The sequence below is a fragment of the Chrysoperla carnea genome, chromosome 5 (genome assembly GCF_905475395.1).
Source record: "Chrysoperla carnea chromosome 5, inChrCarn1.1, whole genome shotgun sequence".
In the NCBI taxonomy this organism is placed as follows: Eukaryota; Metazoa; Arthropoda; class Insecta; order Neuroptera; family Chrysopidae; genus Chrysoperla; species Chrysoperla carnea.
The window spans coordinates 5,696,495-5,711,705 of record NC_058341.1 but is presented as its reverse complement, the minus strand read 5'-3'; the positions used below and the strand labels follow the sequence as shown (position 1 = coordinate 5,711,705).

Genomic DNA, 15,211 nt, shown 5'->3' with positions numbered 1-15,211 from the left:
CACTTCCTCTATTACTGCCCGGCGCTCATACAGCAGCAAAGGAAATGGTTTGGTTCGGCCATAGTCGAACCAGAAGAAATTAAGAAACTCAGCGCTAGGCAAATCCTGGGTTTCAGTACATCAGTTGGTTTATAATAGCCACTGAAAAGCGTAGCGGGGATAGAGTGCAAGGGTCTATTTGGCGATGCTAGAGCATGGTCCGCTAACTTCCATACCCATACCCCATAGATGGAATTTGCCAATCACATTATTTTTCATAAACATTGGTTTGGCTGTTGATTTACGGGCTTGCTCCAGGACTGCCAGATGGAATAATTGGGATACAAAAAGGGAATAATTTTGTAATTCTCTGTATTCAACTTGTGTCAATAAAAAAACATTTATTGAATAAATATTTAAACATTAAAACATCTTCTAAACAAAAAGAGCATGTTAATATATTTTTTCCAGAGAACAATACAGGAACAAAAAGTGACACGTTATTTAAGAGATCATTAGCGTTTGTCTCAAAAACAATCTAGAAATTTAAATAAACAAAAACTACTTCTAGAAATATAATTAAGCGATTTGAAAGGATTGGATAATCGAGTTATGTTACAAATTCCCACGAACTTCCTCAACTAGAAGTTGTTATACGTCGATCTTCTCCTATTCGATTTTGATGTTTCTTAAACCGACATTCTGAAAAGATTGAATAATCGAGTTATGTCGATTTTCTTCTATTTGATTTTGACGTTTTTTAAAACCAGGTTCTGAAAGGATTTAATAATCGAGTTATGTCACAAATTCCAATGAACTTCCCAAACTAGAAGTTGTCGTACGTCGATCTTCTTCGATTTGCTTTTGACGTTTCTTAAAACCACGTTCTGCCATACTAAATAATACTTTTTGGGTCATACGATCACTTTGTCTGACCATACGTAACAAATGACCACCTATTTTATTTAATAAATCCCATGGTGAACCAATTTCCACCGCATGCCCAGCATCCATAACAATCACTTGATCTGATTCCATAACCGTATTTAAACGATGCGCAATTGTTAGAACCGTACAATATTTAAAATGTTGACGGATTTTTCTCTGTATTAACGCATCTGTTTGTGGATCAACATTAGCTGTTGCCTCGTCTAAGATTAAAATACGGTTTTGTCGAATTAGTGCTCGAGCTAAGCACACTAATTGTCGTTCACCCACACTAAAATTTTCACCACCTTGGTAAATAATTGCATTTAAACCACCTAGCTCCTCGCAAACGAATTTCTCCAAACCAACCTCCTCTAATGCATTATACAATTGATAATCGGGATATTCAAAGAATGGATCTAAATTATAACGCATTGAACCGGAGAATAAAACCGGTTCTTGTGGTATAATTGATATTTTTTTCCGTAATTCATGTAAACCAATATATTTTGTATTAATGCCATCGATAATAATTGAACCATCTAAATATGCTAAACGAAATAGAGCAGCAATCATTGACGATTTCCCAGCACCGGTTCTTCCAACAATACCAATTTTCGATTTTGGTCGAATTGAAAATGTTAAATCACGTAAAACCGGTGATGTTCCTTGTGAATAACGTAAATTTAAATGACGAAAAACAATCGATGGATTTACGGGCCAATCATCTGGTGGACCTAAATTATTTGCTGAACGTAACGCTGGTTCCTGTTCTAAATTATTATATTCTAATATCCGTTTTACGGACATTAATAAATTAAAATATTCAGCAGATTGTCGCATACCCCATTGGAACATACCAATTAAACCCATAATCTGTGTCATTGATAAACCGGTTGCATATCCTACATCCTTATACTCGTCAACAATTGAAATAGTTAAAAACGTAAATGTAACGATGGTAATGTAAATAACACAGATTAAATCTAACCAATAACCAAAAGCTCGTGATGAAGAGAAAAATAAAAACCATGCTGAACCATGGACATCTTGATGCTTATCAAATTCTTCGCTTAACATTTGTTCAGCTTGAAATGCTCGAATTGTAATAATACCTTGTAGCGAGGCATTTAAATGATTGAAAACCGGTGATTTCATTTGTGTTTCTAAACTTTTTAAACTGTAACTTACCCGTAAATAACGTTTTCGAATTAAATAAAACGCGTATGTCATTATTAGCGTAGGAATTATTAACCAAGGATTCATACAACAAATAACAACACATGCTCCAACAAGCGTTAAAATAATTTGTACCATATCAATACAAGCCGATGGTAATTCATCATCTACTTGACCCATATCTTTCGAGAACCGATTCTGTATAGCTCCCGAAGGATTCTCAACAAAGAATCGCATAACAGCATGTGATACTTTATTAAACATGTCGTCATGTAAGCGAACACTTGAACGCATACAAACGATAAAAAATAAAATCGAACGGGCTAACACAACGATTACGGCTAACAGTAATAAAATAATATAAACGATTTGGAAAAATAATCGTGGTTTTCGAAAAAATACACTCTCTGTTTCGAATCGTGTTGAATTTGATTGTAAAAAACGTCGTTCTTCAATTTTAACCCATTCAGCAATCCACCAATCGGCTGAGCTGACAATTATTTGTATCAGAATGAATAACATAATCATAATAATTACTAAAAAATTATGATCAGCCGCTTTAAAATATTCTTTAATTATTTTAAATTTAATACTCGTCGGTAATTTTATTAAATTAACTGTATCTTTTGTATCTGTTATCGACGGCTTTTCTGATAATTTTCCTTTTTCCGATGCAGGTATTTCGGTATGAACATTAACATGCCCCAATACTTGTAAATATGGTAACGATTCACTTCTGCCAACAACTTCTTCTAACGTATCATCATCTTCGATAATTTTGGAAAATTTATAGCCTTGTAATTGTATGGTATTATAATCACCAAACGATTTCATTTCACCCTTATCCAAAACCATAATATTATCAACGAAACGAGCGAATTGTAACTGATGCGTTGCCAAGATGACAGTTTTATCATTTAAGAATTGTGTGAGGCATTGAAAGAATATATGTCGTCCAACTTCAGCATCAACTGCTGACAAGGGATCATCTAAAATATGGTAAATTTGTACTTTAGAGACTTTCTTAGAAAAGTTCCTAGAACGCCAGGTAAAAAATCAAGATTACGAATCCCGATCCCAAAAATTCAAAAAATCCGCAGTCCCGTGCTATTTCGACCCCATTAAAGATTTGGGTAACAAGTGGATCAGTGAATGAACGCAACGACAGAGCCAACCAAAAATTCAAAAAAATCTGTAGACCCATTTTAACTCGACCCCTATTAAAAGCATAGTCAACCCGCGGATCACAGAGTGCCGAATATATAACCATGTGCGAAAGCAGAAAAAGTTTGGCAAGTAACTATTTTCTTTATTAAAGAAAAACTATTGATTTTTCCCCATTTCCCCAGCTCCGGACAACGGATTCTACGTAAAAAATGTTTTATTTTGGATTTTTATCTGACATTCTGGCAGCTTTTTTAAGAAAAGTCGCTAAAGTGTAAATTTACCTAAAATATATATATCAGCTTGTTTATAAATAGCTCGGGCTAAATTCACTCGAGCACGTTGTCCACCACTTAGCGCACATCCACGTTCCCCAACAATTGTCGAGTCCCCTCTCGGTAAAATTCTCAAATCTCTCGATAAAGCACAAACATTGATTACACTCGAATAACGTTCCTGATCAAATTCCGCTCCAAATAAGATATTATGTCGAAGCGTTCCAGCAAATAGCCATGGTTCCTGTGATGCATATGATATAACACCATTAACAGTACATGTTCCTGTTAAAACTGGAACTTCCCCAAGTAGAACATTTAAGAGTGTTGTTTTCCCGGATCCCACCGAGCCAATAATCATTATTAAATTATTCGATTCAAATGATACAGTAATATTTTGTAAATCAAGTGGTCCTAAATCTGGTCGCCATCTAGCATCCAAATGTTCTAATCGTATACAATATTCAGTTACATCTTTTGGTATATTTTCTAAGCTTAATTTAGAAATTGGTTCTTTTGGAACCTTTTGAAATGATAATAAAGCTCCAGCTCCGTTTTCTTCATCATTTTCAAAACTTAAAAAATGTCCAATACGTTTCGTTGCAACGTATGCTTCAGCACTTTGTGTTATCGCTAACGGGAAATGTGTGGTCATTGTTTGACGTAAAACTAAATAAAAACTTGTCACAAAAAATAATTGTTCAATTGAAATATGATCCTCATAAAAAGTATAAAATATTATACATAAAAAAATTCCCGTACGAGCCGTTATCATAATAAACGACATAATAATGCCTTTAATAAAAGCTGCATTTCGTAATTCATCAATTTCTCGTTTTCGACATGCATGTACTAATTGTCCGAATGGATATTCCCATGTATACATTTTAATCACTTGAATTCCTTGAATAATTTCATTCATTTGTCGAACACGTTCATCGGTACGTTCCGCGGTAACACTTCGTACTTTCCCGGTTTTATATCCCAAATAAAATTGTAATGGTAATAGGACAACATTTGATAGTGCACCAAATAGCGCTGAATATTTTAATTCGAAGAATAAAAATATCGTGACACACAGCGCTTGTAGCGGTGCAATCCATAAGTAATTAAAGTATAATGGTGCGTTATCAAAACGTAACACATCGTTTGACATTAAATTCAATGTTTGTCCGCCACTAACTCCACTCGCCGATTGTGCAGCGGATGCACGTTTTAATTTTAATGCTTTACGATAAATTAATTGACTCACACCAACACGAATTTTCATTCCAACATGCATCATTGCTTGAAAATATGGATGCTCGATTAATACATAAATTAATGATAGAAGACATATTCCGGTTGCGTAAAATATTGCTTCATTTAGCGTAATATACGGTTCCGGATTATGGAAATGATATGAATATATTCGGGATAAATATGTTGGTCCGGGTCTATTGTAACCCTTGTTGATTTCATCGGTTTTATTTGCCATTTTTAATGCGTGTATTTCGTTTAAATGTTTAAAGTAGCGTAATAGTAAAGCCGTGAAATATGGTTGATGTAAGCGAATTGGTATTTCTAATAAAAATATTACGAATGCATATAATGACATTGGCCATTTTGTAACGGACCATATTACTTTCAATAAACTTGGTTTTCCTGAAAAAGAAATTCTTTTTATTAGTAAATCTACTGCGAAAATTCTCAATCACACTTAGCTTCGAAAAATAACAATATAATAATTTTTTTGTTTGTCACCCAAATTGGATTTTAACACCGGTTATATTATCGATAAAAGATACAAAACTGAAACATGATAACAGGATTTTTGGAGGATTCTGGAATTCTAACTATTGATGCGAGTGGTATACAGATCAGTGTCATGACCCATTTCTCTGGCTTAGAACCTAAACTATTGAATTGTATCCATGATTGGTTAATAGACAGATCTATACGTATAATGCCATAAAATATTTGTACCTTTTTTTTTCGCCCTTTTTCGATATATTTCACGATCCCAATTTTTTGCAAATAGCGTACCCAAATAATTTGAACTATGTGATTTTAATGGTTCAGTTAAATCGTCTTCGTCTAATACACGCTTTCGACCAGTTGTAAATATTTTTCGTAGCCAAAAAAATGTAAATTTCGATAGAAAATTTGCTTTTTTATATGGATTCTCTTTTTCTGCTATCCGTTCACTGCTGGCCCACATTATTATTTTTGCGTCAATATCCAATCTTAAAGTGGAAGATTTTATCCCCAAAACTAAAAATTTCTCTCATTACATGCTCTTTCTTTCATATGGTGCGTTTTTTTTACGTTTTAATATTTTAAAATCTGTATTAATAATAATAATTAAGTTTGATTGACATTCTCTCTGTCAATTAAAAAAAAACTGGTCAAGTTTGAATCGGACTCGGGCGGATATGGTTCCGATAATAATCATCTCATAATATTTGGATAAATTAATCCAAAATTGTTTGTGATATTGATATTCATCATGCTGGGAAAAAGGTTTACGAGGCTTCAAAAGTTACTCTCCAAAAATTTATCTTTAAGCTAGGGGTATCCAGTTACAGGCGTTCTTCTGGAGGTTCTCCAAAAAAAGATGTCTGGCGGTGAGCACCATATCTTTGATTTGGATTATTTAAAATGAAAAACTCCTGAAAATTTCTTTAGTCGATAGATAAATATAGGTATTAATCGAAGGAATAGTCAAAATTTTGATTTTTGACAAAATAGCGGCTTTCAAATTAAAATTCTTCAAAAAATTTCCAACTTTGAAGAGGTCTAAAATATCAAAATTTTTGTTCAGAAATTTTATTCCTTCGATTAATACCTGGAGGAAAATATCTAAGAAGATCATGTAAAAATTCAAAACCGATCGGTCCAGCCGTTTCGGAGAAATATTGCCTACCGACTTTGAAAACGCAGTTTCGAAAAAACACGTGAAATATAACTCATCCACGGTGTGAATAAAGAATTCTTTTTCATTTTCAGCGACGGAACCCTAACAAAAATTTATTTTAATTTTATTGGAATTAAATTTTTTAATTGAAGATTATTGTTTGATAGGTAAAACCATACAATAATCCGTATGTATCGATTGCAATGGATTATTTACGTAAAAACATAAAAAGTAACACATTTAACACGTTCAAATTTCCCCAACCAAAAAAAATTCTGGGTCAGCACTTGCAGTATTCATATATGCTTTGGCACTTGTAAATACTTAAGCTATGCTCTTCATAGCAAACAACTGAAAATCTTTCTAATTTCTAATGCAAATAAAATACGTATGAGCTATTATACTTAAGTATACAGGATGAGGCATAAGAAGATACATACATTAAAGCTATATGATTTTATATTAGAAACCAATGTAGTATATCTACTTACGCCTCACTCAGTATTATACGAATTACAATAATTATTAAACATAGTTAATTAAGTCATTAAGTAACAATACATAATCATAATAGGTTTATTTTTGTTTTAAAATTTTTAAATAACAGGCAATTTGTTTTTTGACATAAGTAAGTTTTAATTTTTTTTTTTAAATTATATAATAAACAAAAATATATTATTTACGGTCTAAAAATTTTACCTATACATTCATTAATTTGTTCGTATCCGCAAAAATTTGGTTGAAATTCCTCTGATTTCTTTATATTTTCATTAAGTAATAATCCCTCTTAAGGGCTCTATAATAATAAAGCTGTAATTTCTCTGAATTATATTTTTTGTAGTGAAAAGATTAATGAAGAATAAAAAGGATTAAATATGTTATTAAAATAAGTCTAGCAACTGTTAAGACATAAATGTAATGGTTATTGCCTATACGAACACTAATAATAATCCGTTAAGATTCATTAAGTATGCAAATGAAATAAAAATAATGAATCATTAAAACAAACAGTCAATCATTTATGTATAAAAAGAAAGATTTACGTTTTTTTTTAACACAACAATGTAAATCTTATTAAAAATATCCTTGATTTTTTTATCTATTTGCCTTAAAATAATGGAATCTATTTGTTAAACCTTGAATTTAAGTGAAATATTACTTACCTGTTCATGTAGTAAATTAATCGAATTTTAAAATGCTTTTAAATCAAGAAAAGGGTCAAAATAAGGATCATTTAAAAAAAGATTAAATAACTTTTCCTATCAGTTGACTTTATTTTGTTCTAAATTTGAAAATGTTAATCGCATAACCGAATAAAATTGACGATTTTAAACGAACCACATAAAAGATATATTTTATAAAATTTCATCTCCATACTATTATCAGTTATTTATGATTGGAAATATCGATTCTTCATCAAATAAATCGTCATCGAATAACGCGAAAAAACAAATAGATTAGAGAAGAAACGCAAGAATGAATAATTTGGGTTTTTCCGTCAATTCATATGATTTTAAGTATATTAGGATTTTATTGATAATAAAATTATGGGAATTTACTTGCAATCTGTTTATTTACGTCGTCATTTACTATTTACATAGTAAAGAGTACAAGAGTTTCATTGGAGAGTAATTATTAACTTTCTGATTGAAACTGTTAGGTTTCACTCCGTAACTAGAAATCGAAAAATCTATAATGTTAAAATTTTTATGTTTCCATAAAAAATTATCCGATTAGTTTAAAATTTTAATAGTTTATAACGTTCTATGAGAAATCGATACTCTTAAAGTAGTCCGACCGTCACCAGACTAGTCAACAAGTTAACTAGGCAATTTGTATGACGTGAATGTAATAAAATCCTCTAAAAGTATCGTAAAAGCGTCAAAAATCAAAGTTTTTTATACTTTCTTTTTGGAAAGTGCCGTAAGATCAAGTTTTTTATGCATAACCAGAATCTGTGATAAATTTATCAATGAATACAACCAGTAAGCTATTAGTCTAACTGCTAAGAGCCATATCCTCTACGGAGTTATAATTTATTTTTAATTATTTGTTTTTATGTACATTTCTTTGAATGGCAAACCCCTATAATTATGAATGGTAAATAAATCTTATTTTAATAGATGACAAATTTTTGTTTAAACTTCGAAATTTTAATTTTTTTTTTTTTTTGTACACTTGAAATATGCATATTTAAAAAAATTAAAAATATATATTCAAATTTTTCTACAGGTTAGTAGGGCATTTTTTTTTTATTCGTTTAAAATAAAATCTTATTTATCGATGTCAAGTTCGCGTTTAATAAATATATGTACAAATAAAAACAGGAAACAGGAAATTTTATATTCTAAAATAATTATTTCCAAAACCGATTCAACCATAAAAGATTTTGTTTCAGTAATATTATAATGTCGTAGCAAAAACATTAAACTAATTATATGTAAAAATAAGATGATAATCGTCTGATAAAAATTCATATAAAAACCAGAAATTTATTTTAAAAAACTTATTATCATTTGTAGTTCATAAATATTAAAATATATAGAGTGTTTCATGAAAAAAATTCACTTTGTATGCTTATCCATTGTAAATCTTAATATATTCGAAAAATTTAGGGTTGTTACTTCCCTAGATTTGATCGCGAAATTCCAGAAATCGAGTAGTTCCTACAGAGCTCAGTAAATAGAAAAATTTTTGGGATTATTTGTTTCATTTACGGAAAATTCGACAATCCTGATTTATTTTAATATATTTAAAGGAAAATATACACTATTATAATTCGGTGAATAATTAGATTTATTTTCCAGCGAAACTTTTAGGTTTCAATCCTAGACCCACAAGAGGTAAAAACATTTAAAACTTTTACTGATAATAAATTACATTAAAAAATATGTAATTCATACAAAAATTCAAATTACAAGACCTCCTAAATCTTTAGGCATCAATATTTCAAAAAACTATGGTATATATCGAAAAATTTTACCATTAATTTTCGCATAGTTCTAACAGAAACCACTCTCAAAATTTGAAACGTAAGTCTGGATTTTCATACACCCATTTTTTTGGGAACATCTTTAAAGAGTTTTAAATGGGAAAAGGAAAATGAAAGATATTGTTTGATGATAATATGTTTATAGAATTAAAATTAGGCGAGTTATAGCTAGTATTTTAATATAAAAACTAAATGAATTTACAAACAACTAATTTTTACATAAACATACGGTATATTTGCAGACATTTCATTAATATATTTATAAATAAATTAAAAAAAGATTACCAATACTTAATAATTAAATAGTTTCTGAGTATTTTATAAGTTTGTCTCCAGACATCATTGTAAGAACAACAGTATAATTTGCAACTTTTATTATGAAAATGAAGTTTTCTGCAATTTTTTTGCTTTGCTTTGCTGTAGTAGCATGTAAGTAATAAACAATTATTATTTATTTATAAACAAATTCATAATAAAATCGCAAGACTAATTTTTTAAAATTTTATTCGAATAATGATAAATGGCTATTTTGAAAACTTAATCTTGGAAAATGTCTTTCAAAATTCATACGAAAATTTTATAAAAAACCCCTGAAGGTTCATTTACTTTTTATTTAACGGGAAAGTAACTGTTTTTTAAAGAATATCTAGAATAATTACATAATAAAAGTTTAAATTCTAGTTCAATAGTCGATACCTGTTTTTAATTTAAGGTAATTTATTCGTAAAATCCAGTGCATTTTTTTAGTTACAAACCTGTATAATTAATTATAATGGATAAATATTTTCAATATACCTTTGAAATACTCGAGAATCAAGAAATCCAGTAAAAAATATAAAAAAATTTAGAGTTAAATCTTTTTTTACCCTTTCGCGATGCTTTTCCGAGTACGTTTTCGCTTCTTCTCTTTTTCATCTTTTCTTTCCCGCATGGGTCACTAACTAATCGGGTATCGTTAATTTGTTGGGATGTGATCAACTGACAATTTCCAAGACTGGATTTCCCATCCCCCCAATTGTTAGAATTTTCGATTTTTCAAATGATTACTTCAAACTTGATTAATATTTATAAAAGTGTTGATAAATATTATTATTATTATATTTTCAGTGAATACAGCAAATTCAGCTCCATTAAATAATACCAAGCATGAAGTATTACTTCAACGATTACGTCGTCAAACCCAAGAAAGTGTCAATCAAGATTTATGTGCAATCTTTGGAGTATGTGATGGACAGTCGGGTGGAAATGTCGGTAATAATAATAATAATCAACAAAACCGTCCCAATGTGATTCCCACAAATCGTCCTGGTCGCCCAAATCGTCCAACAAGCACCCGTCGTCCCGATGTTGTACTAACAGATCGTCCTAATCGCCCAGGCGGTGGAAATCAAAATCGTCCAATCCCAACACAACGTCCTAATTTACCTGGTGGAATACCAACAAATCGTCCAGGACAAGTGTCAACAAGTACTCCATCGACGACTGTTTTAGGGGATGAAGCATATGGACGTTGTATCACGATGTGTCAAGGTATTTCCAATTTTAATCCGGTGTGCGGATCAGATGGTGTTACTTACGATAATCTTTCGAAGTTGCGATGTGCAGCATCTTGCGGACGCCCAAGTAAGTATTTCTTTAGTATAATTATTTTATAATATATCTCCAGACACGAACCCAGAGACGGGCACTCTGGACAATTGCCCTCGTTAAAATAGAGCTGAATATTTCACCAAAAAAAATCATAAAGTTGAAAAAACTTAGGAAAATTTGTTTGTCTCCGATTTGGATACAAATCATTTTCTATTTGGGGAAATTAAGATCCAAAAAATACAAAAATTGGATCTATTTTCCGATCAGATGGCTTTGGTTTCCGAAATATAAACTTTTCTTACATAATTTTAGATGATATCTCAAAAACTACTAAACCAATCGATAAATGAATCCGATATTTATTATTTTTGGGCCAAAATTACCCTTTGTACAAGTTTCATCAAATCAAAACAAAAATTTTTTCGTAATTTTTTGATTTTTTCAAAGGGGTACCTCATAAAAAAATTGCAATAAATCGGGAAAATTATTTTCTTTTCGATTTCAATAAAAATCAAGGTTTAGAATAATAATGACACAAAAAATACAAAAATTGGGTCCATTTAACGATTAGACGAATAGTTTCTGAGCTTTAGGTGAAAAATCGTATAGAAAGGGCGATATCCCAAAGCAATTTTCATTCGACATCTCAGAATCGTTGCAAGCTAGACGTTGGAGCTACGTTGACTGTCCTGTTTTGTTAATTTTTACTGTAAATAAAGCAATGATTAGAAAAGCAAAATATTTTTCAACATAGCTAAATTATTTAATCACTGTTAAAATATGTAATTATTAATAAATATAATAATTATTATATTAAAATAAAAATTAATTATAATAAATTATTTGTTTACAGATGTAACACAAACAAGATTGGGAGCCTGTTAATGAAAATCAAATAATTTTAATTATATACAAAATATTAATATTCAAACAAAATTAAGCTTTAATTAAATGACATAAGTGCTGATTAATGTGAAAAATTAAAACATATAATTACGAAATTTATAATAATTTAATTTGTTAAAACTTAATAATTCATTTTCTGAATATAAATTGATAAAGATCTATCGATTATGATTTAAATAATCTTAATAGAAGCACAAATAATAACCGCTATTAGTAAACTAATTTGTTGTTTTTTTTCTTTTTTTTGCAAGGACGCTATTATATTTTTTGTTATAAATAAAAATTTACAAAAATAGAAATTAGTTTACTCAAATCATTTACAAAAAGGAATTGAAGTAACTGAATAAAAAATATGTTGAAAATCTATGTAATTTGTATTATTTTACTTGTATCGTTCAATTTAGTTTTATCACAGTCGTGCCGCGAACAAGGGCAAAAGGTAAGTGAACATTTTTTTAATATTCCATTCGCGGAAGCATTTGTGCATTCCATTCCAGGTTGCTCAAAATTATGGCCTTACAAGATAAAAGACTATAATTGCCATTTATTTACGATATAAATCGTCTCCTAAAATTCCAAATTTCATAAAATCTTATCCACATCCAAATTTTATTCAATTTTGATAAACCAAGTATGTAATCCTACTAAATTCGGGCCATACTTTTCAAATTTATGGTCAAAATTAATCTAGCTCTAATAGGCTTCAAGAATATGGAGGCCTGGTGCCGGAATTAAGCACATATGTGATAGCTAGCGAAAAATTGACATCGCAGCTGAAAAGAATGACCCAAAATTAGTAGTTTTCAAAAAAAATTCCAATAAGATCGGATCAAAATTGCCTGTGTTATCAAAAAAATTAAATTTTTGAACTTTATGACGTCATCAGAATCCAAAAAATTTAATTTTGCTCTATCACATTCAAATTTTATCCAATTTTGATAAACCAAGTATGGAATTCTACTAAATTTGGGCCATACTTTTCAAATTTATGGTCAAAATTAACCTAGCTCTATTAGGTTTCAAGAATGTGGAGGCCTGGTCCCGGAATTAGGCACATATGTGACAGCTAGCGAAAAACTGATATCACAGCTGAAAAGAATGACCCAAAATTAGTGGATTTCAAAAAAAATTCCAATAAAATCGGATCAAAATTGCCTGTGTTATCAAACAAATCGAATTTTTGAACTTTATGACGTCATCAGAATCCAAAAAATTTAATTTTGCTCTATCACATCCAAATTTTATCCAATTTTGATAAACCAAGTATGTAATCATACTAAATTTGGGCCATACTTTTCAAATTTATGGTCAAAATTAACCTAGCTCTATTAGGTTTCAAGAATGTGGAGGCCTGGTCCCGGAATTGGGCACATATGTGATAGCTAGCGAAAAACTGATATCACAGCTGTAAAGAATGACCCAAAATTAGTTGGTTTCAAAAAAAATTCCAAGAAGATCGGATAACAATTGCCTGTGTTATCAAAAAAATCGAATTTTTGAACTTTATGACGTCATCAGAATCCAAAAAATTTAATTTTGCTCTATCAAATTCAAATTTTATCCAATTTTGATAAACCAAGTATGGAATTCTACTAAATTTGGGCCATACTTTTCAAATTTATGGTCAAAATTAACCTAGCTCTATTAGGTTTCAAGAATGTGGAGGCCTGGTCCCGGAATTAGGCACATATGTGACAGCTAGCGAAAAACTGATATCACAGCTGAAAAGAATGACCCAAAATTAGTGGATTTCAAAAAAAATTCCAATAAAATCGGATCAAAATTGCCTGTGTTATCAAACAAATCGAATTTTTGAACTTTATGACGTCATCAGAATCCAAAAAATTTAATTTTGCTCTATCACATCCAAATTTTATCCAATTTTGATAAACCAAGTATGTAATCATACTAAATTTGGGCCATACTTTTCAAATTTATGGTCAAAATTAACCTAGCTCTATTAGGTTTCAAGAATGTGGAGGCCTGGTCCCGGAATTGGGCACATATGTGATAGCTAGCGAAAAACTGATATCACAGCTGTAAAGAATGACCCAAAATTAGTTGGTTTCAAAAAAAATTCCAAGAAGATCGGATAACAATTGCCTGTGTTATCAAAAAAATCGAATTTTTGAACTTTATGACGTCATCAGAATCCAAAAAATTTAATTTTGCTCTATCAAATTCAAATTTTATCCAATTTTGATAAACCAAGTATGGAATTCTACTAAATTTGGGCCATACTTTTCAAATTTATGGTCAAAATTAACCTAGCTCTATTAGGTTTCAAGAATGTGGAGGCCTGGTCCCGGAATTAGGCACATATGTGATAGATAGAGAAAAACTGATATCACAGCTGTAAAGAATGACCCAAAATTAGTTGGTTTCAAAAAAAATTCCAATAAAATCGGATCAAAATTGCCTGTGTTATCAAAAAAATTAAATTTTTGAACTTTATGACGTCATCAGAATCCAAAAAATTTAATTTTGCTCTATCACATCCAAATTTTATCCAATTTTGATAAACCAAGTATGTAATCCTACTAAATTTGGGCCATACTTTTCAAATTTATGGTCAAAATTAACCTAGCTCTATTAGATTTCAAGAATGTGGAGGCCTGGTCCCGGAATTAAGCACATATGTGATAGCTAGCGAAAAATTGACATCACAGCTGAATAAGAATGACCCAAAATTAGTGGTTTTCAAAAAAATGGTTATGTTCTTCAAACATGGCTAAAAACACTCTTGATCAAACTAACTTTTAAAATCGGTGCTTTCGCTTAGGATCAATCAGACCTTATTTTGTGCATTAACATATTTTGCATCAAAAAGATTTTTTCCCACATTTGAATAATTTAAATATAATTATTTTTTTAGTGCACAAGTAATTATGCATGTTGTGGAGGATGCTGTAGAAATGGAATTTGTATGGAAGAAAGTACGTATATTTATTTATATAGACAGGATTCCATAAACCTTGCTCTTACGGAAAACCGGAGAACTCCGATTGGTTTCAAACTCTAGACACTGTGATGTTTTTAAATATGGATTATTTATGGGACGATCGTTGTGATCGTTTGAAAGATTGGAACCAAGTATACAGAGTTCTTTTTACATATGTTTGAAATTCAATAAATCAATAAATTCAATCGAATCTGTATAAAAAAAGCACGAATTTTTGTGCTCCCAGTATTTGATAAATATTTTCCAATTGAATACAATTTGTACTTTTTTGTTCGCAGCATTTCAATCGTGTATGATTGAAAGTGATTTATGCTTAGATCATTATTGTCCAGCAGATATGG

General features: G+C 30.3%; 2 protein-coding genes across 2 annotated transcripts; one reads left to right on the top strand and one right to left on the bottom strand.

Moving 5' to 3' along the window:
- Nucleotides 1-613: 613 nt before the first annotated feature.
- LOC123300348 (probable multidrug resistance-associated protein lethal(2)03659) lies at nt 614-5,001 on the bottom strand. Its single transcript, XM_044882912.1, has 5 exons — nt 4,287-5,001; nt 3,534-4,193; nt 2,729-3,074; nt 2,490-2,575; nt 614-2,426 (listed from the first exon to the last, which is right to left on the bottom strand). The coding sequence occupies exons 1-5, from the start codon at nt 4,999-5,001 to the stop codon at nt 775-777; spliced, it is 3,459 nt and encodes a 1,152-aa protein (XP_044738847.1). The 3' UTR covers nt 614-774.
- Nucleotides 5,002-9,723: 4,722 nt separating this feature from the next.
- LOC123300735 lies at nt 9,724-12,130 on the top strand. Its single transcript, XM_044883376.1, has 3 exons — nt 9,724-9,841; nt 10,520-11,035; nt 11,856-12,130. Exons 1-3 carry the CDS (start codon nt 9,790-9,792, stop codon nt 11,885-11,887), a joined length of 600 nt encoding a protein of 199 aa, XP_044739311.1. The 5' UTR covers nt 9,724-9,789; the 3' UTR covers nt 11,888-12,130.
- The last annotated feature ends 3,081 nt before the right edge of the window (nt 12,131-15,211 follow it).